At 38.4% G+C, this 26714-nt stretch overlaps 1 protein-coding gene across 3 annotated transcripts in view; it reads left to right on the top strand.

Moving 5' to 3' along the window:
• pcdh1a (protocadherin 1a) overlaps nt 1-26714 on the top strand; it is a 68462-nt gene that overhangs the window by 33610 nt on the left and 8138 nt on the right. Inside the window, exons 4-5 of one of the 3 annotated variants that reach the window (XR_013329822.1) lie at nt 7438-7657; nt 22004-22453. Coding sequence is in view for 2 of the 3 variants with exons in the window: in XM_077740970.1 (XP_077597096.1) it covers nt 7438-7657; nt 22004-22377 (594 nt within the window). In the remaining variant the exon portion in view is untranslated. Of the gene's footprint in view, nt 1-7437; nt 7658-22003; nt 23960-26714 lie in introns of those variants that run through there. The other 2 variants (XM_077740971.1, XM_077740970.1) reach the window with 2 other exon arrangements.

Genomic DNA, 26714 nt, shown 5'->3' with positions numbered 1-26714 from the left:
CATATTTCCCCTTAAGCATCAGAAAATGACGTCCCGCAGCTCCCCAAGCCCAATACTATTTCACCCCGACTGCCTTGAAAGGCGTTTTGTGGCGAGACGCGTCCTTGTAATGGAGACTAGACAGCCATAGCTCATCACGGGACAGAGGGGCTGACGAAGAGCTTTTTGTCATGGGGTGATGCATTCACGGCAGCACTCCCACATCCTGTCACGCGCAATGGCGTGAACGCTCCGATTTGTCATTGGACGTGGCAGCTATATTCACACTCGGCGGGTTCCGCCGCCCGTAATACTTGATTTTACTGTAACAACATTATGGTATTTCAAGGCCGCCGCTTCCAGTGAAATGAAATTCTCATTTTTCCGAGGCCACTGTAAGAATAGATGCTGACCTGGATGGGGAAATCAGTCTTGCCTATTCTACATCATTAAGGGGCTCGGACGTTTTGTCGCTGGACGTTTGGTTGCCGGTCTTTTGGTCGACGGTCTTTTGGTCGACGGTCTTTTGGTCGACGGTCTTTTGGTCGACGGTCTTTTGGTCGCCGGTCTTTTGCTCGCCGGTCTTTTGGTTGACGGTCTTTTGGTCGCCGGTCTTTTGGTCGACGGTCTTTTGGTCGCCGGTCTTTTGGTCGCCGGTCTTTTGGTCCCTTTTGGTCACCAGTCTTTTGGTCACCGGTCTTTTGGTCGCCGGTCTTTTGGTCGCCGGTCTTTTGGTCGCCGGTCTTTTGGTCGCCGGTCAAATGGTGACAGAGAGTTTACTGTTGAAACCAGCTCTCAAAATTACATTCAATAGAGAGAGCTTAATATCTAAGAGATATAGTTTAATACCTAAGAGATAGTTTAATATCTAAGTACTGTTTAATATCTAAGTACATTTGACCGGCGACCAAAAGACCGGCGACCAAACGCCCGGCGACCAAATGTCCGATCACGTTAAGGCCCACGTTATAGTTTTTCTTTTCCATTTTTTTATTTTTAATGCATTCACTCCCGCTGTTGTTTTTCCCTCCTTCTCTCCATTAAAACATCGTAGTTGAACAAAAGGGACTTGTGGTCTTTATCCACCTCCCTTTCCTCTTCCCCTGTCTGATCGCTTCATCCTCTCCCCAAACTCATGCTGACTCCCCTGCACTCTTCGTCTCTCCCCTCCTCTTGCTTATGTTCTTTCCCTCCCCCCTCTGCGGCGTGTCCCCTAGTTTTTCTGGTAGCTGTGTCTCTTTGATAATCCAAGACTCTTTGAAGACTCCAATTCCACACTGCTCCGAGCTATTGCACCTACAAAAAAAAAGCAACAACAACTCTGTGTGTGTGTATGTGTGTGTATGTTTGTGTGTGTAGATGTGGCTAAACGAAGACAAGACAGTAGTAGAAGGGATGTAAATGGAGGACATGGTGGAATTCAAACAAAAAGTGTTTGTGTATGCATTTATTTTTTTCTGTAACACCCACAGTCTTTAGGGGATTAGATCAGGGGGTGTCGGAGTCATCTTTGTCGCAAGGAAGTTATGGAGACCCTTAAATATTGTAACCTAATTAAAAATGGATCTACTTGTTGATAGATCCAAGTGGAGGGATTTTAAATTATATGGAAGTTAATAGAAAGTGACTTGTAAGTGAGAGGAGAATACCAGGTTTGATTTTTCTGGGTTGGGAGTCAATATGGTGGACAATGAGTTTGTTTATTGGGATTATAATCCATTTATTTGTGCATATTGTGTTCTGATAATTCCAAATAGTCTCTAGTATCTCGACAAATGGTTTTAGTTATTAAGAAAAAGTCCAGCAATTCATATAAAAGTGAATGTATGTAATTGGATTGATCCACAATGGTTTAAATGGTCGTCATTAAAAGACAATGTTGTCTTCTTCTACTTCACTTTTCTCTTTTAGCTGATCTGGTGGAATTAGATGTGACTTTCCCCGTGGTTTCATTCTCAATCAGCCGTCTCTCTAATTCCTTCTTAGTCCGTAACCCGCCCCGTTTGACTCTATCAGGCCTCCCCACGTTGGCAGAAGAAGTGGCCACTGGGATTTGGAGAAAATGGAATTGAATTATGAAGGAATTCCTCCGCCGTACGATTGGCATCGCTCCCTCCTCACAATATAACATCATATCTCGCCGTGAGAGGGAATGAAAATCGGCCTGGCGCCATTCTTTGTGTCACCCTTTTAAATTGAATTTTTCATATGGTGGGGGGTACGGAGACGACAGTGGTTTCCTCCAACATGGGCAGGAAAGACATTTCACAAAAGCAGAGTGACGCATGGCTATGATTCACTCGGAAATGACTGGCCACCAGTTTCGGTCGGTGCACATTGAACGACAAAGCGCAATAATTTAACTTGTTTTTTTTCTTCCCATTTTGCTTTGAAATCTATCATATAACCCTGTAAAAGTGATAAGGTCCTCTTTTGTGGAGGAGCGCAGCGACCACCATCTTGCCTGCCTCATTGCACCTTCTCACTTGCCTAATTTTATTTTATTAGGACTCGCTGGCTGTTTTTGCAATAATACTTGCGTCGTTTACTATTGGTTAATCTTGCATTATATTTGAGGAAATTCTTTTTTTACTCATAAGGAGAAAATATACAGGTAATGATTTACAATATTAGTCATTGCACGCAATGGATGGCAGTGATTGGCCAATGTAATTTGACATAGATATAGATATAGATAGACATAGATATATACATATATATATATATATATATATATATATATATATATATATATATATATATATATATATATATATATATATATATATATATATATATATATATATATATATATATATATATATATATATATATATATATATATATATATATATATATATATATATATATATATATATATATATATATATATATAGATGTAGATATATATAAACTTTTTAAATGATAATGTACAAGGTAGTGACAAAAAGTTTTGACTTGTGCTTAGTTGAAACTTTAAATCAGCTCCACTTTTTGGATGTTTATTATTTTATTTTTACAGTGTGTGTGCCAGTGGTGGTTTAGATGAGGCGATGAGCATGAGTGATGTATACTGCCAGTTACTGCCATGGACGTACGTGGGCTATTATAATGCTAAGTCTACCTCCCCCAAGACTGCAGAAAGTAGAAAAAAAATCCAAAATAAAAAAATAAGTGATGGAGTTGATGAAAATGCTTTGGCATCTGCATAAGTAGCGCCTGCTCACTTTTGGCAATAAGTGAGGCTTGGCTGAGTGACAGGCCACCTAACTGCAAAGTGGTGTCAGATAGCGAGCGCTGTGATTTCAAAAGTTGCTGCAGTGGGGAAGCACTGTGAAGGCGGGAATGGGGGGATGGGGGCCCCCCAAATGTCCCATTCGGGTCCAGTGGGGCAAATCAACGTAAGCTACACTCAAATGCTTTCTTTTGGAAGCCAAATTGGTCTTTGTCGTCAAGAAGGAGGGTCGGACAGTGTCAAAATTGAACTGCAGAACATTAAATGAGTAATCCATTAGTCAATCTATTTTCATAGTTGATAAGATCACTAAAACAATAATTCAGGAACTTGCAATTTTCCAATTCCAGTTTTTCGCCTGTTTAGAAACATGTATTTTTTTGTATAGTAGTTTAATAATAGTAATCATTCTCCTTTTTTTGGTAAAAAACAGAACAAAGGGGAGTAAAATAAAGAAAAAAAACCTCTAAATATTACCATGTAGGAGGCTGAGCATGACTGCCATTTATTACCACTTCCAAATATGTCTTTACAAAGACACCCTTCTTCTTCCTTGCTGTAAAATCATAACAGTATATGACCATGAAAGAAATGTACATCAGGCTATTAGGGAGATAGTATACATTGTTGCAAAATCTGGTTTGTAGGCCTTTAATAAAATCACTTGGACTTCATTCATCCGTCCCAGACTTTTTGGACGGAAGGACTGCGCAGTTGTCATCTTAAATGTCCCTTCTTTCCATCTGGGTCCCATAGCGAGTCGGACCGTCTAAACAATCCCCCGTGAGCGCCCGCAGTCTCCCAGAATTCAATCCTTCTGCTCGTCCCCTGAAGACAAAGTATTGCCTTTGTCTGCCTGACCAAGTCTCTCCTCCCGATTGGCCTCCTATTCCAATCCTTATGTCTTGCCACATCCCTGCAGCCCCCCGAGGCCTGGCAACGGATTTGTGCTCCGTCTTAAAAAAAGAGAATCTATCTCACCCCCCCATCTCCATCTCGGGCAGCCTTTTGCTTGTTATCATACCCTGGAAACATGCTGACTCTTTGGAGTGAAGCCTTGAGGAGAAGTTTAAATAAGAAGCCATATTTGAACAACTAAATGCTACATACGCATTGGAATAGTCACTGAGCCGGAGCATCGTGTTAAGTGCGCGCCGCTGAAATGGGATTTGATTGGAGCATATCGCAATAACTAAAGTATTTTGGTAAAGGGATGTAATGTTGGGAATGTTAGGATAGGGTTGTTATTGTTGTAGAAAATAAGAGATTTTGTTTTTAGCTACTTTGAATGATTTTGTTGGAGAATAGTGCTATTGACCTGGTATTTTTTTTCTCCATTGACGCGGCTTGGGGTCTACTGGTGATGATTTTTTTTCCAATTCGCAGCAGATGGATGAAAATAGCTGCATTGATTGGCAAAATGAGCAGTGTTAAGAAAGAGTTCCCATGGTGTTAATTTCAACCCTTTTCGAGTGTTTATAACCAATCAGAGCAGAAGGTGTTAAAAGGAATTTTTTGGTGGTGTTAAATAAGAACTTGCATGTTGGAGTCCAACATATTCCTTCAGTTTTGGTGAATTTAATTCTTTTTGGAGAGTTAAAATTGTGGATTATTGTTTTTAAACATTTACTACATCCTTTAGTTTGACTGTTGCTTTTTAAATGGCTTTTATATGTTAAATTCTCATAGGCCTATGGTTGATTCCTTGGATGAAAACAACACTAGAGTTCAATTCACATTCACTTTAACACGTTTCAACCTATTTTTAACAGTCTTTCACTTCACTCTGAAATTCCAACCAACACCAGGACACGTTTGAATCCGTTAAAGTAGACCTGAACTCACAGTGTCACGTTGACATCACACACTAAAAAATAAACATTAAAACACAGATTTTTACCTCTTGAGGAATTGCTGCTTATCATTATCATTGAAAAAAAAACTGTTAACTATATACAACATTGAAGGAATAATTATATCTGTTTTTATGAGTCCCTTTTCTCGAACAATGACTCCTTGTAGTCCTTACCATTTGTATGCAAGACATACAAATCATAAGGACTACAAGGAGCCATTTTTATCCAAAAATCCTTCACTTCTTCTGTTAAAAACTTACTATAATATCAAAATACGCCAAAAACAGCTCTATACTCCACAATATATTCAATAAACGGACTTTGCATCACGTCTTGCAGCCAAAAACGCGATGCACGCCAACTCAAATACCGTTTAAAAAATGAGCTTCGGTTCAATCCATAAAACGTAGTTGGGATGGCCTGCAAAAAAAAAAATGTTTTTCCCGCTTTAACTTCATTAGGGACCCAATGTCGGTAGCACTTAGCAACACTCTAAAAGCATTATCTCCATACGTGCTAGGTACGCAGCTAAAAGCATGACGTTTTACGTGATTACATTTGCCAGAAAAGCCGTTTACATGGCGGAAAGCGGAGAAGCCTTAGTATCGATCCAGACCGGGGCTGAGCTCTTTTCTGCCGTCTCGGCGCTTTTCGGGACCACGTCCAGAGACGTAGACGTGCATGGGGGCGGGGAGTTTTGATTACACGTGCGGTACGCGGGATGCTCTTTCTGTTGCTGGTCAGCGTCATTAGTAATCGGATCTTTTTACAAGAAAGAATTTAATGCTCCCCTAACTGTATTTACAATCCATTCCATTTGATAACGGGTGTGATCTTGAATGATTTATTGTGTGCGGCGTTATTCCTCCTCGAGCCATTGATTTGGAGATTCCATCTGCACTTTCAATTCATGTGTTTTGTTCCTTTATCCTTTTCGTTAATCTCAACCGCATGTAATGAGGAAATAGCAAGTATCTCAATTGGTCTTGTAAATTCTTTTCAATGCATTAAGTTTGTCATTAACGTCGCCAAATGACCAATCCAAAGACAGAGTTTTTGTTCATTCTAAATTAGCAAACTATGACTTACCCTCAATATATGTCACATTTTAATGTTTTTCCATATATAAGGCGCATCACATTGGTCTATTTTGGAGAAAATTTAAGGAAATTAGAAGTTAAAAAAATATAAACATAAATAAGAGAATACTTACCGTATTTTCACAACTGTAAGGCGCATTTTAAAGTCTTAAATTTTCTCCAAAACAGACAGGGCGCCTTATAATGCGGTGCGCCTTATAGTCCTGAAAATACAGTAAGTATTCTCTTATTTATGTTTATATTTTTCCATTCAAATCAATATGTACAAAGAGTAAATGTGAATTTTGCCCATTGGTAGAAATAATACAACAGCAATTATTCTTTTTATGTTTACTTTTTTAATATTATCTGTTTATCAATGCCCTTTTATTCATTATTAACTGGAACGTGCTATTGGGGGCTCATAACACCAAATTCTTTCTGCTTCATTTTCATTTGAATAGTTTTTTACCATTAATTTCTAAATGTGCTCATCAGTTACGAATTTATTCACCGCAAAATCACCATCATATTTCCTAGCCTTTACGCTTTGTTAAACTTTACAAGGACGTAAAAATGGTGATTTTAAAGAGATCCAAAAACAAGAACGAAATAGAAAAACCTATACAATACCTGCAATGCGCTACAGCCAGTGTCCAATATCCAGCAGTCGATGATAAACCAGGTACTAATTCCTCTCTAATTACATATTAAAACTGGAAACATTATTTCCCAGCACATTTAAATAAGAATGCATTTACATTTTTTTTTTTATGGCGGTTCCTCTTTAATAATGTATGCTTCCTAGAATAATCTCTACATCTACTGCTGTGCTGGAACACTATAACACACAGAGCGTGTCCTTTAATATAGTGCCACAATCTAATAAAGCATAATTCCTTCGAGAGAGAAACATTCGACAATATTTCCAAATACATCACCGGGTCAAGTATTGCGCCACACTCCCCTAAATTAACTAATCAATCACAAGTTCCGACAGACCTCTCTTCTTTGCCAGCCCTTACAAAACCTTTTCGTAAAATCTTCCGGTAAGAGAAGGTTGGTTATGACCACCGGGGGGACCACAACTCGATATTGTCTTCCACTTTCAGTTCCTGTAGGTGTCGTAGCGAAATAGAACAATACTTTTCTCTATAAAGTGTATTTCATCTGTGACTGGGAGCATACAACCTGTTGCATCTCTCAGCGGACCCTCCAACAAATGGATAAGCGAAGGAAAATAATAAAAATATAACCCGTGTCTACCGTATGTGTCTCTTTTTTAAAGCACCCCCATCGGCGAGTGACCTTCTCCACCGCTAACCCAGTGCAGGACCTGCAGGATAACTCTCAGCACAGTTACTATGACAGCGGTCTGGATGAATCCGAGACCCCCAGTAGCAAGTCGTCATCTGGCCCTCGTATGGGACCCTTGACCCTGCCCGAAGAGCACTATGAACGGACCACTCCAGATGGGAGCATCGGAGAAAGCGAGCACCCTGAAAACGGTAAGATCTGAATCTTATGAATATGTAGTTATGACCTCATTGATGGGGACAGATGGAAAATTACTGATAGAGTCTTGGTCAAGCATTTTAACATAGTAATGAGTGTCCTAAGAAAGGGTTTAACTTTATTCATCTTGAATCAGGTTTTTCGGTATTTGCAGTTTATCTCTTGACATATTTCCATACGTTTTGTGGACTATGTTGACACCGCAGGTCAAATCTGATTCCATCGCCGGTATGCAGAGCCTATCTGGTATATTTTAATGCACTATGAAAACTCCCAATTCTGACCTAGGGCTCATTTATAATCATAGTATATATAGCAAGGGTGTCAGACTCGGGTTGGTTCGCGGGTCGGTTTTAACGTCCACTTGATTTCACATTTTGGATATAATATTTAGATTAGTTTTTTATAAATGGATTAAAAGGACTGGATTAAAAACCCTGAATATTCTGTTTTTTCTAGGTCTAAAACGATGCTTATTTGAGCTTTTTTTTTATATTTTTAGACTTTAAAAAATATTTTTGAACCTAAAACACAGAAAAAATGGATTAAAAATGACAATTATTGATTTAAAAGGGGTAAAAATCAAGAAATTGTATTTACATCTTTATCTATCATTTTATTTTGATCCTAAAACAGAAAGTCGGCACTGATGATTTACTTGGGTCACACAAAATAATGCAGCGGGCCAGATTTAGCCCCCAGGCCTCCACTTTGACACATGTGATCTAAAAAATTGGATCCACTAGCATAAAATGTCATTCCAAAGTTGCTACCAAAACGCCAAAGCCGAGAACACTCTTTATGTTTGCTTGACAGGAACGACGACACCAAAAATATCATAGTTAACCCTCAAAAAACTCCAAATTTGGTGATGCGATGTTGGTTTCTATTTTTGCTGATTTGTTGCCCATCTGCAGAAGGCAAATTCTAGTCAGACAGGGCGCTCTTTGTTGTCACCAGCCAGAGAGCCTGACTCGGAATGACGATGCGCTGCCGTTAGAGAATGAAAAGATGGCACGGGCTGCGCTGGGAAATGTGGAGAAGATTGTGACTACCATTCTCTGACATGCAAACCCACGGGGCACACGCGAAATATTGGAGGGATGTGACAATCAAGCTCTAACCTAGGATAGACCTAATTAAAATGTGATTCCTGCTTCTGGGAGCTAACCTAGAGCCCAGATAAAAGGAGAGTTTAGTCACCCAAAATCAAAAGACAAGTGAAATTTTCCCCAGCTCCACCTGAATTCTGACATGGAGCTCTTTTGAAATGTTTGAGTGACAGATTGACAGGCTGCACTGATGCCGGCTTGTGTTCATCACCATAAACATGACTGGCAGGCATAAAATGAGGCGCGGCGCATCATGTGTCACTCTATTAAAGTTAAATCAAATGCACGATGAACTACGTTCACCCCCTACGCCCCTTTTGCATTAGAGATCCCTTCTAATATAGAGAAATCTGTGACCGGTCATAGTAGTTTTTATTTTTTTGTTTGTCCTTTTAATCTTGACTACATGGCTAATATAACAACGGCGTGACCGGATGTTTGGTCGTCGGTCTTTTGGTCGCCGGTATTTTGGTCATTATATTCATGAAAGTTTAATATCTAAGAGAGAAGTTTAATATCTAAAAGAGAAGTTTAATAGCTAAGAGAGATGTTTAATATCTAAGTACTGTTTAATATCTAAGTACTGTTTAATATCTAAGTACTGTTTAATATCTAAGTACTGTTTAATATCTAAGTATTGTTTAATATCTAAGTAGTGTTTAATATCTAAGTATTGTTTAATATCTAAGTACTGTTTAATATCTAAGAACTGTTTAATATTAAGTACTGTTGAAACCAGCTCTCAAAATTATATTCATTTGAGAGTTTAATATCTAAATTTCTACTGTTTTTAACAGTACTTAGATATTAAACTCTCTCTCTCTCTTAGATATTAAACTCTCTCTCATGAATATAATTTTGAGAGCTGGTTTCAACAGTAAACTCTCTGTCACCAAAAGACCGGCGACCAAACGTCCAAACACCCAACAACAGCATCACCTTAATTGACTATACAATAAAGTAATTATAGTTGATCCCTTGAATAACATGCCATCCGCAATTTCTGACCAATCACTTGCCCTATAAAGGCTTCCTCCAACTTCCCAGTAGAGACCATTTGATCGGTCTTTTTTCCCTGTAGACACCTCTGAAAAAAATCCTATGACTTTTCCTTTCAGCCAGCAAATCCTGCCATTAGTACAGACAGAAATAGTCCACTCTAGTCTGAACTAGGGAACCGAGAGAGAGAAAAAAATGCCACCTGTTGCGAGGACACCTCCACCTTTGCTTAAGTAAAATAATATGGCACCAAGCAAGGACTCCCGCTGTGACTCAGAGGACAAAAAGGCAGATTACGGTGACATTCTCTCACTACACTTTGTCTTCCTCCTGTCTTAAAGATACCTCCGTGCTTTGCTGATTTTTGGAGTCTTAACACAGAAGAGATTTTTCTTTTTTCTCTTTGCCGGCAAGCGCCAAAGCGGGCTGAAAAGGTTGATCCCTGTCTGATTGTGGAAGGGCAACCAATGAAAGCCCATGAAAATCCCTGACAGGGGTTCAAATAGAACAAACATTTGACACTACATGCATCCTCGGAGGAGATCTAAGGCTGGAAAATCAGACAGCATTTCTAAAGAAGCTCATTATCATGCAAATGGCATTCATGCCATTTAATCTCAACCTACTTGGTATCCCACATGGCACTGAGGAAGAGATAGCAAGACCACACGCCTCAAAATTCCTTTATGGGTGGACATTATTAGGCTTTTTTGAACATTTTAAGTCCTTTCAGTTAATGCATTGAATGAAATATTAAGTAGAAACATGCAATGCAACAACAGTGCTCGGACTTTTGTTCGCCGGTCTTTTGGTCGCCGGTCTTTTGGTACCCGGTCTTTTGGTCCCCGGTCTTTTGGTCGCCAGTCAAATAGTTTACTCTCAAAATTATATTCATGAGAGAGATTTTAATATCAAAGAGAGAGAGTTTAATAACTAAGTACTGCTTAATATCCAAGTATTGTTTAATATCCGAGTACTGTTTAATATCCAAGTACTCTTTAATATCCAAGTACTCTTTAATATCTGTACTGTTTAATATCCAAGTACTGTTTAATATCCAAGTACTGTTTAATATCCAAGTACTGTTTAATATCCAAGTACTGTTTAATATCCAAGTGCTGTTTAATATCTAAGTACATTTGACCGGCGACCTAAAGACAGTTTTCAAAACAGTTTTTTTCAAGGAGTGCCCTACATAGGATGAAGTCATTCCTCATTCCAGTAAATGCCGCTCTTGTTACCCTCCGATTGTTTTTCATGGTATGGCATAGCAAATAGGTCACTGGAAAAACCTAACTGGAGCAGAATTAAACTTTCTAACCTGGATTAGGGCACGTACACATGATTTATATTTTACCAGCAGCCTCGGGCATCTGGATGCGAGATGGAGACAAAGATGTGTCAACTTGTCACAATATTCACCATTTGAATGGGAAATAAAAAGCTCCCGTTACTGTTATAACAACTGGCGGGACTTAAAAAAATGTGATACTGACTGTTTATAGGTATCATTATTAAATGACAACAGGAAGGCCAAAGCTTTGATTGTTGTAATGTGAGGGACCGTCTATTAACTCAAGCAAATTGGGAAATTGGCTGATTTTAAATATGAGCCAGAGGAACAAAAATCTCAGTCTCACATCAAGTCTGCTAGCAACCAGAATAGAAAGTCCATTATCCCAATAAATCTACTCCTCAGATCCCCCCCCCCCCCCCCCCCCACACACCATTACCACCACCACCCACCTTCATTCAACCCATTAAAATGATTTCTCTATAGTTTCATCATGGTGTCCTGCTGACACGAATAATAATATTAATGAATATAATGTTGGTTACGATTTATTTCAAATGCTTTATTGACAATTTAACCATAGTATTCTAAGTACTGATTTTAAAAACGTATATTTAACGCATCCGTACCCAAAGGCAGAATTAAAACAGACTCAGATTAACAAGGTCAGAACTCACATTGTTAAAATAAATCATAACGAAAAAGTGCAGCAGACAAATATAGTTTTAACAGCACATTGCCACCCTCTGTATTTCCCAACACCAGCTCCTCCTTAAGTTACTATTATCCCACGGGTGGAAAAAGGATTAAGAATGATCATCGCTGCCGTACAAAAGAATCAAGAACACATTTCCGTTGACCCACAATAGCTACTAAACATGAACGCTTTATAGGCCAAGTGACGAAACATCCTCCCTTTTCAACGCCGCTTATCCTCGTCACGCTTGCAGCTCGCTGGAACCTCCAAATCTCATCTAGACCATGCTTTTATAGTGTTTTTGGTCATCTAAAAATATATATATATTTTAAATATAGCTTCTTATAGACATGTCATGTACGTTTCATGCCCACCAAGATTTTAACTGCTGTATAAATGTTATGCTCACATATTTAAAAGTCAAGTCTTAATTTTAATGATTCATCTTCATCATCTATCATCTAGTTTAAGTACTGTATATTCACGACTATAAGGCGCACCCTCAATGAATGACTCAATTTTAATGTTTTTCCATATATAAGGCGCACCACATTATAAGGCGCACCCTCAACGAATGACACATTTTAATGTTTTTTCCATATATAAGGCGCACCCTCAACGAATGTCACATTTTAATGTTTTTTCCATATAAAAGGCGCACCCTTAACGAATGACACATGGTAATGTTTTTCCTTATATAAGGCGCACTGCATTCTAAGGCGTCCTGTCTATTTCTGAGAAAATTTAAGACTTTTAAGTGCGCCTTATAGTCGTGAAAATAGTATGTTACCATTGATAGTCGCTAGCTGAAAGACAGAATTAAATTCACAGCCAGTTTAGTGTCTATCATGGGTCCAATAAGTGTTCTAGAAAGTGTTAAACTAGGAATTAATCCTTTCCCTGGCATCTTATTTTCATCTATAATGCAAACCACTATGTATTGCTCATTTTTAATACACTCAGTTCTTTTGGAAAGGAGGGCTATATACTTGTCCAAGCAATACAGTGCCAATCCAATCCCTGGGGTTCCATCTATTATGAGGGGTCAGAACACTAGCAAGCGGGAGTTCCGGCAGCTTTGGCTTGCCAAGGGCGCAAGCATTTCCAGATGACCCCTTGGGGGCTTTTCTCTAATGCCCTTCTGAACTGCTCCACAAACTGAGGCTGAAGTGGATAAGCTATGTAGTGACACTTACACTACAGTGTCATATTCAACATGCCGTGGCCTGAATTTTTCTCCCGCAGACTTTTTTTTAACGTCACCCGCGTTTGATAGTTTCGAAAACACGAATGACGCTAATTCTTTATCGAAGGCCCGTATAATCCGACTAATGAATCCCCTTTGCCGTTGTTTGAAATGTGATGCCCACTTATTTAAAGGTGAAGTCTCACTTTCAATGATTCATATTTCTCATATATAATTTCGTTTAACTTTCACGACTATAAGGCGCACCGCATTATAAGGCGCACCCTCAATTAATGACAATTTTAATGTTTTTTTCCATATATAAGGCGCACTGTCTATTTTGGAGAAAATGTAAAACTTAATCTCAGATAAACCATGCTTTTACAAGTGACACCAGTATTTTTGGTCATCTCAAAATATATATATATATATTACAAATATAGCCTCACATATCTATTTTACAACTGAACTAGTTGAATTAGGCAACCCACTCTACACTAGAGGAATATTATGGTGTATTTTCTGAGTGTTTCTGTGGCGTTCTCAGTATTCATTGCTGAAAAGCGGAGGTCTATTGCTCTTTAAGCGATAAATTGCACGGCGTCTACTCTTGTCACTCATCTTGATGAGCTATCTACTTTGGAAGTGTCGCTGGCAGGGAAATGAGGTAGCCATCATGCAAGGCCACCCAAAAACAGATGGCAAGAAACGGCCGTAAAAAAGACGGATGTTTACTCACGCCGTGCCGTGCCTTTGTTTCAAACAGCATTTCTTCTTCTTCTCCTTGTTTTTATTTCTACCACGTGCGTATACATATACAGTAAACTCTAATAGCAGCCATGTTATTTTTATTAACATTTCCAAGCATTTGCTATTTACCGCCAATGGCGATAACCATTTTTAAATGCGCTAATTCATACCCCCCTCTCGACTAAAATTACAATGTTTTCATAGATATCTTTAGGGTGAAATAATATTGCTTTCATTTCGTGGAAAATATAAACAGCGTTGCAATTCATATGATAAATACAAATAGTAAAAATGTACAGTCAGGGGTGTTTTATGGCTTTGCTTGTTTATTGGTTTACATTTCTTTAAGAAAACTATCAAAGTAGAGCGAGTATTGTCTTGTAGCGCCTCAAATTTGAATAAAACCGCTTAGTTTTTGACCTATTTGGCTTTTTGACAATAACGTTGGACCTTAAATTGTAGCCGAATATATTTTTAAGGAGGTTTGTTACTTAAAATTACTGCATTGATTTTGAACCACAGTTTTTAATCACACAGACCTTTGCTGATGACAATGACATTTACTTGAGGAGACGGAGTGTCTTTACTCTTATCTCTAAGCAAGATTTTTTTTTTTTACTGGGTTCCTTTTATTGGCTCCTTCCCTCTGAAGCATTAGAATGCTTTCAGGCGTTTAATTTTTTTTTTCCCCCTCTATTGACTTGTGTGCCGTGGTGGCATAACCTTTTGACCTCAACCGATCCATGATGTCTCAACATGGAAGAACAGTCAAGGAAGTCTCCTTATACTTAGCCTTTAGCTCTTTTCTTTTAAGTATCTCTAAGAGGATTAAAAGGGAATAAAAAGGGAACATTTTCAGGGCATCAATGTCGATCAATAGTTCATTTTCAAACTAGATTCATTTGTTTACATATGACGGGACTACTTTACCTGCCATTGACGACACTCGATGTCCAATCTAACTTTGGTTCATTCTGACTATTCCCAGTGGAATGGTCGTTTAACCCATGTTTGTCAAAGTGGCGGCCCGGGGGCCAAATCTGGCCCGCCGCATCATTTTTTTGTGGTCCGGGAAAGTCGACTTTCTGTTTTAGGATCAAATTCAAATGAAGAGTATAAATGTATATTAAATTTCCTGATTATCTCCCTTTTAAATCAATAATTGTCATTTTTAAAAATCATTTTGTAAAATCTAAAAATATTTTTTAAAAAAGCTCAAATAAACATTGTTTTAGATCTATAAAAAACTGAATATTCAGGGATTTTAATCCTGTTCTTTCAATCCATTTATTAAAAAAAAATCTAAATATTATATCCAAAATGGTGTGAAGTGAAATCAAGTTGACATTAAAGCGGCCCACCAGTCTGACACCCTTGATTTAAAGTATTTTCCTGACTAGTGCTTACATACCATAAGACAACTGCCTATCTTTCCTAATTGACTTCAGATTTAAAGGCAGTGGACATGTTTAATGAAAGTAAAAGAAATCAAGTAATGCACGGTGATGCCCAGACGTGCTGAGTGCTCATCAACAACATCAACAACCATAAAATAAGCCATGACAGCTCCATACAGAAAGCCCACGCCGCCTTCCAAAGACGGATATTTTCTTCTCGCCCTGTCACGGCGCACATTGCGCAGTAGCAAAAAAAAGACAAGGTAGATGTTCAAAGAACAGCTATTTTCATCAGGTGTCATTTCTATTTGTTTCATCTTTTCTCGCCACGTGATTTAATTTATGAAATAGCGTTAATCATTAAATAAACAGGAGGTTTAAATCCAGGCACTGCCATCTGCCGTGTCAATTTTTTTTTGTGGGTGACGTGAATGTACGTAGCGTTTGAAGCCCGTACTTGTCATCCGATACAAATAGCCAACACGCAATCACGCTAATGCACGTGTTTGTGTTAACGTCTTGCTTCTTTACGGCATGGAAATAAATAGCGGTAATCTAATATCACAGACTAAAGATGAAGCATGTACAAGAGATAAATATTCACAGCCTGTCCTCCCAGTTTAAATGAATTGGATGTGCATAGTTGGAACTGGTTGGCAATGAGTTCTGGTTTTTGCGGTTGTTTATAGAGCATTTTCTGTGTTTTTGTAGAAAATGATGACGGAAATGGATGAAAATTGATAGTACCGTAACTTAATAATATTACTTTTTGTGTGCTTTGATATTGTGAAGTTTTTCAGGTTTAAATTGAATTTAAAAACTGTAGATTAGTAGCGTTTTGACCATTTGAAAAGTTTTAACTGATTTTTTTTGGCCATTGGAAATAGATATGACTTTTTTTTGGTTCAAAGTACAAACAAAAAAACTTTTTTGGCCAACTAGGACTATCAGTAGGTCTGAAATCCCAAAACTGCCATTTTATTGGAACAGTATGAATCAGTCAAAACTCAAAATATAACATACATATACATAGACATGATTCCCCCCCCCAAAGTATATATCTTATGTTGAGAGCTTTACAAAACCACGCAATTATCCCAGCTTTATTTTGGAAGTAAAATTGGCTGCTTAATTCCGAATTGAGTTTTCATAAGATGGTTTTAACTAGGACTTGAAATTCTTCCAAAAAAATCACACAGCAACGACTTTCACCATCCAAAATACTTTTATCCATTTATATTTGCGTCATGCCCAACCTTGATCATTTTTTCCTCACTAGAATCCGCCCCCACAACAACATGTGCTCGGCAAAACGTAGTTTGAGGGGAAGTGATATTTCGCACGGCTTTAAACCCCCCCCAAAAAAACCAAGTGATACTTGTGATGGGTGGTTTTTGCATGCTACTTGCATCAGGGTGCCAGTGGGAGGTGTTGAGTGTCTGAGGCAGGCTTCCTCATCGTCTGATCCCCTGCCCAAAGGCATTGGGAGGCAGGCGGCGGTGGGGAAGCTGCCTCTTCCTGAGATTTCACACTGCTGCTCTCCGTTTGATTGCAAACGCCGCGTCTCCCCACCGGCTGCTTTCCAGCGCGTGTGGCACACGGCTATGATCGATGGTGGAAAAAATAGGAGAGCCACCACAGCTCATAGAGGGATAACAGACACTATCGTGTATTTTTGGGTGGGGGGACGCACGGACGATATTAATGGCCTTCTTTGCCGTCCTTGCCAACATTTTATGTGGCGAATAAGCAACAAAAAAAGTTCCAATGAGGAAAAATACTAGGAGTAGACCTTAAGTCAGGGGTCGGGAAGCTTTTTGATGGGAAGAGAGCCACAAAATATTCAATGTTAATCCTTGTGAGCATACTACGGATTTAAAAGTCAAAATAGCGTATTTTCAGGACTATAAGGCGCACCCTCAATGAATGACACATTTTATTTTTTCCCATATATAAAGCACACTGGATTATAAGGCACCCTGTCTATTTTGGAGAAAATTTAAGACTCTTCAGTGCGCCTATAGTCATGAAAATACGGTACATACTTGTTCAAAGAGCCACATGTGGCTCCCGAGCCATAGGTTCCCCTGCACCTGTCTTAAGTGACTGGTCCTGGCTGTCGGTTTAATAACTGGATGCTGTGTTTGTCATATTTTTTGGGAAAAAAACAACAAGGAAGTGTGGTTTTGTATATCTTTAGCTGTGACATGTCGAGAGTTTTTTTTGTAGGGGGGGGGGCTTTTTAAATAAAAGTGCTCAGAACAGTTTCTCACAGCAAGACGGAGAAGCCAAAAACAGACTTTTGTTCTCCAGAGGGGAGCATTTTTTGTATTTTCTAAGAGATTCAAGACACAAGCACAACAGTGTTGACATACACATTCTCCTTGCAGAATAACGGAATGAACACACACATAAACACACACACACACACAGAAAGATGATGGAGTTAGTAACCTGACACTTGTACTTTCACATCTCGCAGACATGATTAGAATGTTTTCGGAACGCCAGACATGCAGCCATTTGGTATAGTGTCGTGTTAGCCTGCTGATAATTTATGCATTTATTCATCAACATGTTTTGTATACTGCAGCTCAGATACAAAACATCATCTGAATTTGACAGCTCTTTTTTTTTGCAGGTTAGAAGCTATTTTTAAAGCCTTGAACGTAGGCTGGCGTTCACTGGTGGTTGTCTCGTATCTTGAAAAAAATAGAAATGCGATTACTCAACAAGATTGTATTTTATTGTACACGATTTGGATTTGAGTTTATAGTGAGGAGGTAAGGACCACATGTGGACAGCTCCTGATGAGCGGATACTATTGCTTGCGGCAAATCGGGAAGAGCTACTGAGCGATGGCACAACTCTTGTCAGTTCTTCCGACATCTACAATTTTGTCTAAGAACACCTTCATTTGGAAGAGTGCTTTGTGATGGGTTACATTTGACATAGACTTGGCAACCTATGACAGATCATGCTAGGCACCCGCTCTTTCAATTCAATTCATTTTGCTGCTATTCGTCGGGTTAGACTCGGGTTAGTACACGGGTCGCTTTAACGTCAACTTGATTTCACGTGGGCCGGACCCTTTTAGATATAATATGTATTTGTTTTATTTGTGCTTTAAATCCTGCTTCCTTTATAACTTTATTGATTTTGAATTTATTTATTTTTTGTTAAAACATATAGAGATTATAGTTAATAATGAAACCCTTCAAAATGAACAACTCCCTAGCTCTCTCTATTGGTTAATGTGGAACATACAGGCAACAATAAGTCCATTATGTATTGAACAAGCCTTGAGATACAAAAAAAATGCCTAGAAAATACCGACCAAATGTATTTCTAACGCATCCAAGTAGCCATTTTATGTCCTATCCTCCTTAAGAAGAAAAAAGGGAGATTTTGAGACCTCAAAATGTTATCATATACTTATATAAGAAAATATAACACATCATAAGTACACAGTATTTAGATATAACAACTACAAAGTGTCGTCACCAAAAAATCATCAAAAAAGGGAGATTTGGAGACCTCAAAATGATATAATAATATATTTACATAAGAAAATATACTTCTAGTATACTAAAATATACTTATTATATACTTACATAAGAAAATATACTTATAATATACGAAAATATACTTATAATATACGAAAATATCCTTATAATATACTTACATAAGAAAATATACTTATAATATATTACAATGTACTTATAATATACTTACATAAGAAAATATACTTATAATATACTACAATGTACTTATAATATACTTACATAAGAAAATATACTTATAATATACTAAAATATCCTTATAATATACTTACATAAGAGAATATACATATAATATACTTACATAAGAAAATATAACACATCATACATACACAGTATTTAGACATGACAACTACAAAGTGTCTTACATGGCCCCAAAAAGTGATGTTTTTAGTCATCTATGTTTTATTCGAATCACCGAATCATTTCAGCATGAAAAAAAATGGAAGTTGAGTAAAGATGCGTGATGATTTTTTTTGGTCTTGGCGCTATGCAGAATTTGACACGAAGCGGCTCGGTGTGGAGTAAACCTCCTGCAAGCTGTGGAGAGGTTTTAATCAAGTGTGAAATCCTTTTGGAGTCTTTGCCTACACAAGTGTGCTCACTCTCAGACGCTGGACAATTTGCTCAACTCCCTTCCCTCCAACATATTTTGCAGATGGGAGGCTTCATTTCGCCAAAGTCATGCATACAGACAACAATATTCTTGGACCAGATGAGAAATAAAAGCCCTCATCTTGCACCAAAAGATAGAAACACATTGCTTCTATTTTCTTTGTCAGTCAACATAATGCATTTTGTGACGGTGTATATATATAAAAAATCCTTTTATATATGTATATCGTTTGGAACTGAATGATTTAATTAAGTGATGATATTAAGTTGAGAAGGAAATGCCTTTAAGACGCCTTAAAAATCGGTGGTTGGGATTAAGGGAAGGAACAATGAGATTGAGGGGTAACAAAAGATGGAGCAACAGCATGGAAATACTAATTAACATTAGGATTGGGTAATCGTGTTGGTTAAAGCTACAGTGTGGGATTGTTACACTTTCAAATCATAGATTTCAATATATAGTGCAGGGTTTTCAAGGGTTTTTTTTTTTTGGTTTGTAGGGATGTCGTCATTTTCCCAAGTGTGCGTCTCTGAAGCTCTTTGAGTCCTTGTGATGAACTCTTCATAGGGAAAGTGACAATTAAAATATAAATAAAGAGATGGGGTTCGTGTATGTGGGCTTAGTTCATTAATAGAATTTTTAGAAGGTTATTTTTTAATAAAAATTAAGGGAAACAATATTCTTGGTGCCAGGAATAACACTATAAAGTTGTTGCAGGAATATTCATGTTTCAGGGCTTTTATTCATATTTTATACATATTTTTTTAAGTAAAAATAGGCTAAGAAACTTGTTTTTTTGCTTTCTATTTGTTTGTTTTTTTTGCTTAAAATAATTTAATTAAAAGTAAGGAAGATAATATTCTTGTTGTTAGGAATAACACTATAAATTTGTTGTTGCAGTTTTTACAATTTATATCATTGACATGAGTAGAATGGATAGGAATATTCATGTTTCAGGAGTTTTATTCATATTTTATACCAAAAAAAAAAAAGTAAAAATAGGCTAAGAACTAAAAATATGTACTGTATTATTCCACTCTTGATTTTAAACATTCACATTGATGTAAAAATAGGAAAAAGCTCATGTTTACCCTTTTCCCCTATTTTTGTTCTAATTATTTGTATAAAAATCACTTAAAACCTTATCCTTTTTTACTATGAGTTCTCACAGTGATCATTCTTGTTTGCAACAAAGGGATTTTACTGCAAAATTTTCCCCAAAAAATGTTATGCAACATTGTTTTTGATTTTTGCTCCCTGCCAAGAGCTTAATACTCATAACCCGAGAACAATCTGAACTAAAATGCTCCCAAATCCGTCCTTTCTATGAATTGTTGAGCCTCAAATGTCTTTTAAACCTTTGTCAAATGTCTAATTTCCCCACGGACAGATTTACAAATCTGCGGAAATATGTATTTACAAGAAGTGATTAAAATGACATTTTGTAACTGTAATGCACAACCGGCCGGGCGCGGCTTTCAAAAAATGATTTTTCCAACAGTCGGAATGATCTAACAACACAAGGCCCTTTTGATGGATTGAAATCCTCATAGGTCATATTCATACCACACACTTCTGACATTTCCAGGAATAATTATCTTGCCGGCGGTCAGAAAAAAAAATACAATGCTGATATTGAATCTCTGTTAATGTGGCATTTCCTGGATGACATAGCCAAAACTGCTTCTTTTGTGGCGTCATCTTTTTTTGTTATTGTTGTTTATTTATTTTTACCTGGAAAAGACCAAGCTGATGTTTCTGTCCAAAAAAATGACACATTCTTTCAATAGCAGACAAATGACTGGCAGCCAATCAGTTAACTAGTAAAGAATGTGTCAAAGTGGCGGCTCGGGGGCCAAATGTGGTCCGCCTTATCATTTTGTGTGGCCCGGGAAAGTCAATCATGAGTGCCGTCTTTCTGTTTTAGGATCAAATTAAAATGAGTAGAGATGTATATTAAATTTAGTGATTTTCCCCCTTTTAAATCAATAATTGTAATTTTTAATCATTTTTTTCTGTTTTTAGCTCAAAAATCATTGTGTAAAACCTAAAAATATATATTAAAAAAGCTTAAATAAACATTGTTTTAGATCTATAAAAAACTCAATATATTCAGGGCTTTAAATCCAGTTCTTTTAATCCATTTATACAAAAAAAAATCTAAATATTATGTCTAAAATGGCCCACATGAAGTAAAGGAAGGCGATCTATGTGTTTGCATAAAAAAAATATTTCCCTCCATTGTTCTTTCCTTTTAGTAACCAAACAGGGCCGTCCTTTGTAGTCATCACTTTCCTTTTCCCTCTCTTTATTTTTGAATGTTTTTATTTACATTTCAATCCACAACCATCCGAAATCAATATACCGCCACGGACAGCCATCACCGTTCCATCCATGTTGTATTTTACTAACCGCTGATGAGCGCTATGTCTAAATGACACAGACACAGCACGCCATCTTCTGTATATATCCCATCAGCCAATGCACTACACACAGTGGTGCTCATTGCAAAGCCATAGCAACAGCTACATAGCAACTGCTGCTCAGTGCTTAGCAACAGCTGCAAAGACCTCAAAAGAGGAAAAAGGAGGGGGGGGGGTCCTTCTTTTGTGAAAAAATCTGACGCCGTTTCTGATCGCCGGTCAAAATGTTTCACCAACAAACACCCGGTTTTGGTCCAAAAAATCCCCAAAATAACAATGTCCTCATTCTCTTTTCTAACCCTTAGACATTCGCTCGCTACCCGATGTGGCCATGACCGGAAACTGTACCACCGAGTGCAGCGAATTGGGCCACTCGGACGCTTGCTGGATGCCCGGGCATCCCTCTCCGGTCCGCAGGAGCAGGAACCCGCCCAAACTCTCCACCTTTGTGCCTTACCAGGAGAGAGGGAGTCTGGGACGTCTGGCAAATGGCGGCGCCATGCTGGCTGGCGAAGAGCAACGCTCGCGCCTCCCGCCCTCTCGCAGTGCCTATTCTAGCGACGGTCACGATGCCGGGCAGGACTGCCCCTTGGAGGAGATGCCCCTGAGCGTGACCGCCGAATTCCCGCCCACCTCGCCGCCGTCTGCCCTCACTCCCAAAAGAGAAATCTATCTGTGAATCAAGAGTAGAGAGAGAAATGAAGGAAAGAGCCACCCGTAAAGCAGGCTGCCACACACGTCAATGCAAATTAACGGTAGGATGTGATTTGTTCAAATACCGACGCAGGTCAGGGGTGTCAAACTACATTTTATGGTGGGCTGGGTGCTAGTTATGATCTCTATCCTTCCACCTTGTAGAAATAATTCACTTATTTGACGGGAATGAAGGGAGAAAAGTTCATTTGTGGGTTAATATTTGCCAACTTTTGGGCTAAAAAATGTTTTTCATCACTTATTTTTGAGTGGATAACTTTTGCGGGCCACATAAAATGATGCGGCAGGCTAGATGTGGCCCTCGGGCCGCCAGTTTGACCCCCCTGAGCGCGCCCATTTGCTATCTCCGCCTTGTGTTAAATTTTACATTACGACAAGATCTATTATTTTGCTCCTAGATTCAGATTTATTGGCAAAAAAAGCATAACTCCCATTAAATAATCGACGGCTTCAGACGTCCAATCCCTTTAAAGCGGGAGATTCAGCTCATTGTCGACTCTCCCACTTGAATTTGATTGGACGCCTGGCTCAAAACTCATTTTTCCCCCCGAAAAAATTCAAACAATGGAAAATCCATTATCTCGAGCGGCACTGAAAGAGTTAACTAACAATCAAAATGTTGTATTGTTGTGTACAGCGCTGTAAATATCCATTTAGGCCCATTGCGTCGGGGCGTACGTGATTTTCTGCAAAATGTACGACTTTTGCCGTCGTTAAGGCGGCCTTTGCTGCAGCCGCCGCTGTTTAAAACTTGATTGAAAACATCTCCAAGAGAGAAGCTCAATATTGTGGAAAGCATTTATCCGCCCCATATAATCACCTCCACCTTCAACCCCTAATCATAGCAAAATGGCCTTTACCTGCGCTCCCCGCGGAGTTTCGCCGTGGGTGGAGAAAGCTTTGCGGCCATGTTTCAACAGACATTATGTTCCATTGCTTCTCTGTGCTGTGACCTACAGTTTATCATCAAAACGCTTGACTTGGTCACAGTCCCCTGGAGTTACCACGGCCAAATTACAATTGCTTCTTGTTTTTTTGTTGGCTGAGAAGTTCTGGTGACTCACACCAAATCTACTGAGCGTTTTGTTTTTAGCTTTTTTTGGGGGGTTTGAAGCGCTTTCGCCCAATCCAGACAATCCAATTGCCAGGGCTTTCCCTTCACAAGTGATGAGGATGCCTCATGAATTAATGAATTTGGAAGCCTATTTATCAGGCGGGGCTGAGGAAGAAAAAAAAACAACAAAAAAGACAACAACAACGTTTGAATGTTAAGTAGGGAATGGGAGTTCATGTTCTACTTATGCGGTCTGCTTCGTTTTTGAGCTCTTTCTTTGGTTTTTTTAAGTATTTGATTAGATTTTAAGATGTTTTCAGAGGTATGTTTAAAGTCCTTTGGGAACAAATCAATCAAAAAAATGTAAATCTTCATTGGTTAAACTAGAACTTCATTGGCCCATCCCACTTCAAATGGATTAGACATTTTATGCCGTTATTGACACTCAAAAATGCCAATTCGCAGCAGTTTAAATTATTTAATAGTCATTCTCTTTTAAAATTCCCCAAAAGTCATTTTTCATAATTCTTTAAATTCATTCCCCTTAAAAATATTATTAAAAATGTCATTAGTGTTATTTGACAATATAAATAACAGTACATTTAAATTATTTAATAGGCATTGGCTTTTAAAATCCCCCAAAAATTATTAACATATCTTTAAACAAATAATACCTTCATTTTTCATCATTCCTATTTAAACAATTATCAAATAATTCAAATTAGTGTTATTTAACACTATAAATAATAGTAACAGAAATATATATATTCAGAGAACTCTCATTAATGCAAATTTTAGGCCATTTTGACCCTACTTTTTGACCAAAATGCCATAATTGTGACCTATATGAGCCAAAATCTGACCTCCACATTTATGCACGCCCACTCCAAACTTTGAAAATGACCAAAAATAGTCCCATTAGTCCACTGGCCCCTCGCTGTCCAAACAAATTGGACATCCACTGCCCTACAAAGTCTTAACATAACATGACCAGACTCGTACTCCAGCCCACCTAGTCAATATTCCCCCCTTTGGCTAGGGAAGAAAATGCAAGAATTTCTTCCCTCCTAATGGAGATTTTCCAAGTCAATCTGAAGGACACTTTGTATTAGTCAGTAATTGGATGCTAGTAACGACTACATTAGCCCATCTTTGCAAGACGCTGCAGTGCCGGGCGCTTTCTTTGATTCCAACATTGATTTGATTAGACTCGTAAGATACCTTTCACCTCGCCAGCACATTTCCATGGCCAGATTGCGTCTAAAGATCCGCCAATAGACGCGTCCTAATTAGGGTGAGTAATGAGTCCTGGGCTGTGGCCCGAGAAGCGCCTCCGTCCATACCCATCGCTCCTCTACAATCCGTTAAAAAAAAAGGATGGGTCGGCACTCACCTCGTCAACCCTCGCCGTTGAAAACTACATTTGGAGTAATTGAAGTGAATACGTATGGAAATGAGTTGGATTAAATAACGTGGCGGACCATCCCGCCTCTAGCGAATACGTTATGCCAATTTCAAAGCCATTTAAGGGACTGAAATCTAATTCAAACAACAGCCATGATGCAGTACGAGCGATTAAAAAAACCCCGTCCGGGATAGCCGCTGCCTGGCGGCCCCCAGGCGGCGGGTACGATTGCTGACCTGGAATTAAACGCAAAGATGCTAGGGAGTGATAAAGCCAATGCCGCATCGCCTCAGTCGCCATTTTTTTTTTATTTTATCTGCGAGCGTTTTTGACTTGGCATCAATATTTTGTTCTTTGGGAGATAAATGTGAGGCTGAGATTGAGCTTAAGTATGTGCTTATCACGGGGTGCGCTATCGCTTAAATTGGCGTTTTAACGATTTGCGTCCTTAAGTCATTGAGGGTGAAAGACGTCCGGTTGTTTTTATTCTATTCAGGGGTGTCAAACTGGTCAGATCCGGTAGGCGGGATTATTTTTGTGCGGCCCTTTAAAAGTCAATTGCGATGTTTTTTGATCAATTGACATTGTATTAATAATTTGCAAAAATCTGAAAATATATATATATATTTTCTTTTTAGATAGACGTCTAATCCATTCGAAGTGGGAGGGTTGGCAGTGAAACAGGATTATTTCTTTAACTCCAAACAATAATTTATAATAATAATTAACAGCAATTCCCTTCTGTATACTTATGAAATGAAAAATACTGTATTTTCACGACTATAAGGCACACTTAAAAGTCTTACATTTTCTCCAAAACAGACAGTGCGCCTTATAATGCGGTGCGCCTGATATACGGAAAAACATTAAACTGTCATTCATTGAGGGTGCGCCTTATAGTCCTGAAAATACGTTAGTCTTCATCCCTTTTATTTAAAATGCATATCATCTCTACTTTTAACCATACATTTAATATATCATATACACACCTATACCCATCATATCCATGAAACTTTTATCTGCATATTTTAAGCCAGACTAGACTAGTTACCTGTTAATTAGTGACATGAATTAACTCATCCAACATGAATAAAAAATGTATATTTTTTTTACCTATTCCCCAATCTATCTCGCTATCAAAATAGACGAGTATCCGTCAATAAATCAATGAATGGTGGCAGCCCTCATTAAATATTGATACGGGTTGGCCAACAGAAAGAGGTGGGCCGCACTGAGATGACTTTGACACCCCTGTACGAAACCTCGTCTTTCCCTTTTAAACTGGGAAGACCGACTGCAAAAGACTGGGCCCCAGTTAAAACAGAATGGACGTCAATGGCAGAGATGAGGGGTTAAGAAAAAGCTACTTTTGTCTTTTCAAAGACGCCGACACGTCACCCAAGCACTGAAATACACTCAAAATATGTTGAATAATGTTTCATTTGTATTTTGCATCGAATTAATGTTGAACTCACTTGAGTATATTTTGCCTCTGTAATCTGTATTGTAAAAGTGATCATTTCTGTGGACCGATGGACAAATTTCTGTGCTTAAATTGGCAAACAGTTTTGTTTTTGTGTCAGTCAAAGACTCTTAGCAACGTGGTTGTATCAAGAAGAAGAAGAAGAGGAGGAGGAATGAAAAAAAAATGAGAAAAATCTCTCTCGGTTGGTGTTAGTGTACATAGATGTCCACGACCCCTTCGCCTGCTGTCGACGCTGGCTGGGATTTTCGCATGAATTCCAAAGATAATTGGTAGGAGCTGTTTACTCTTTTTTTTCTTTTCTTTGACTTACTTCACTTTCTCAAATGTCAGTGCAAGTTTGTATTCCAAAAGGAAACG

Source organism: Stigmatopora nigra, chromosome 19 (genome assembly GCF_051989575.1).
Source record: "Stigmatopora nigra isolate UIUO_SnigA chromosome 19, RoL_Snig_1.1, whole genome shotgun sequence".
Lineage (NCBI taxonomy): Eukaryota > Metazoa > Chordata > Actinopteri > Syngnathiformes > Syngnathidae > Stigmatopora > Stigmatopora nigra.
The sequence above is the reverse complement of the archived record's forward strand: the minus strand, read 5'-3'. Positions and strand labels throughout refer to the sequence as shown.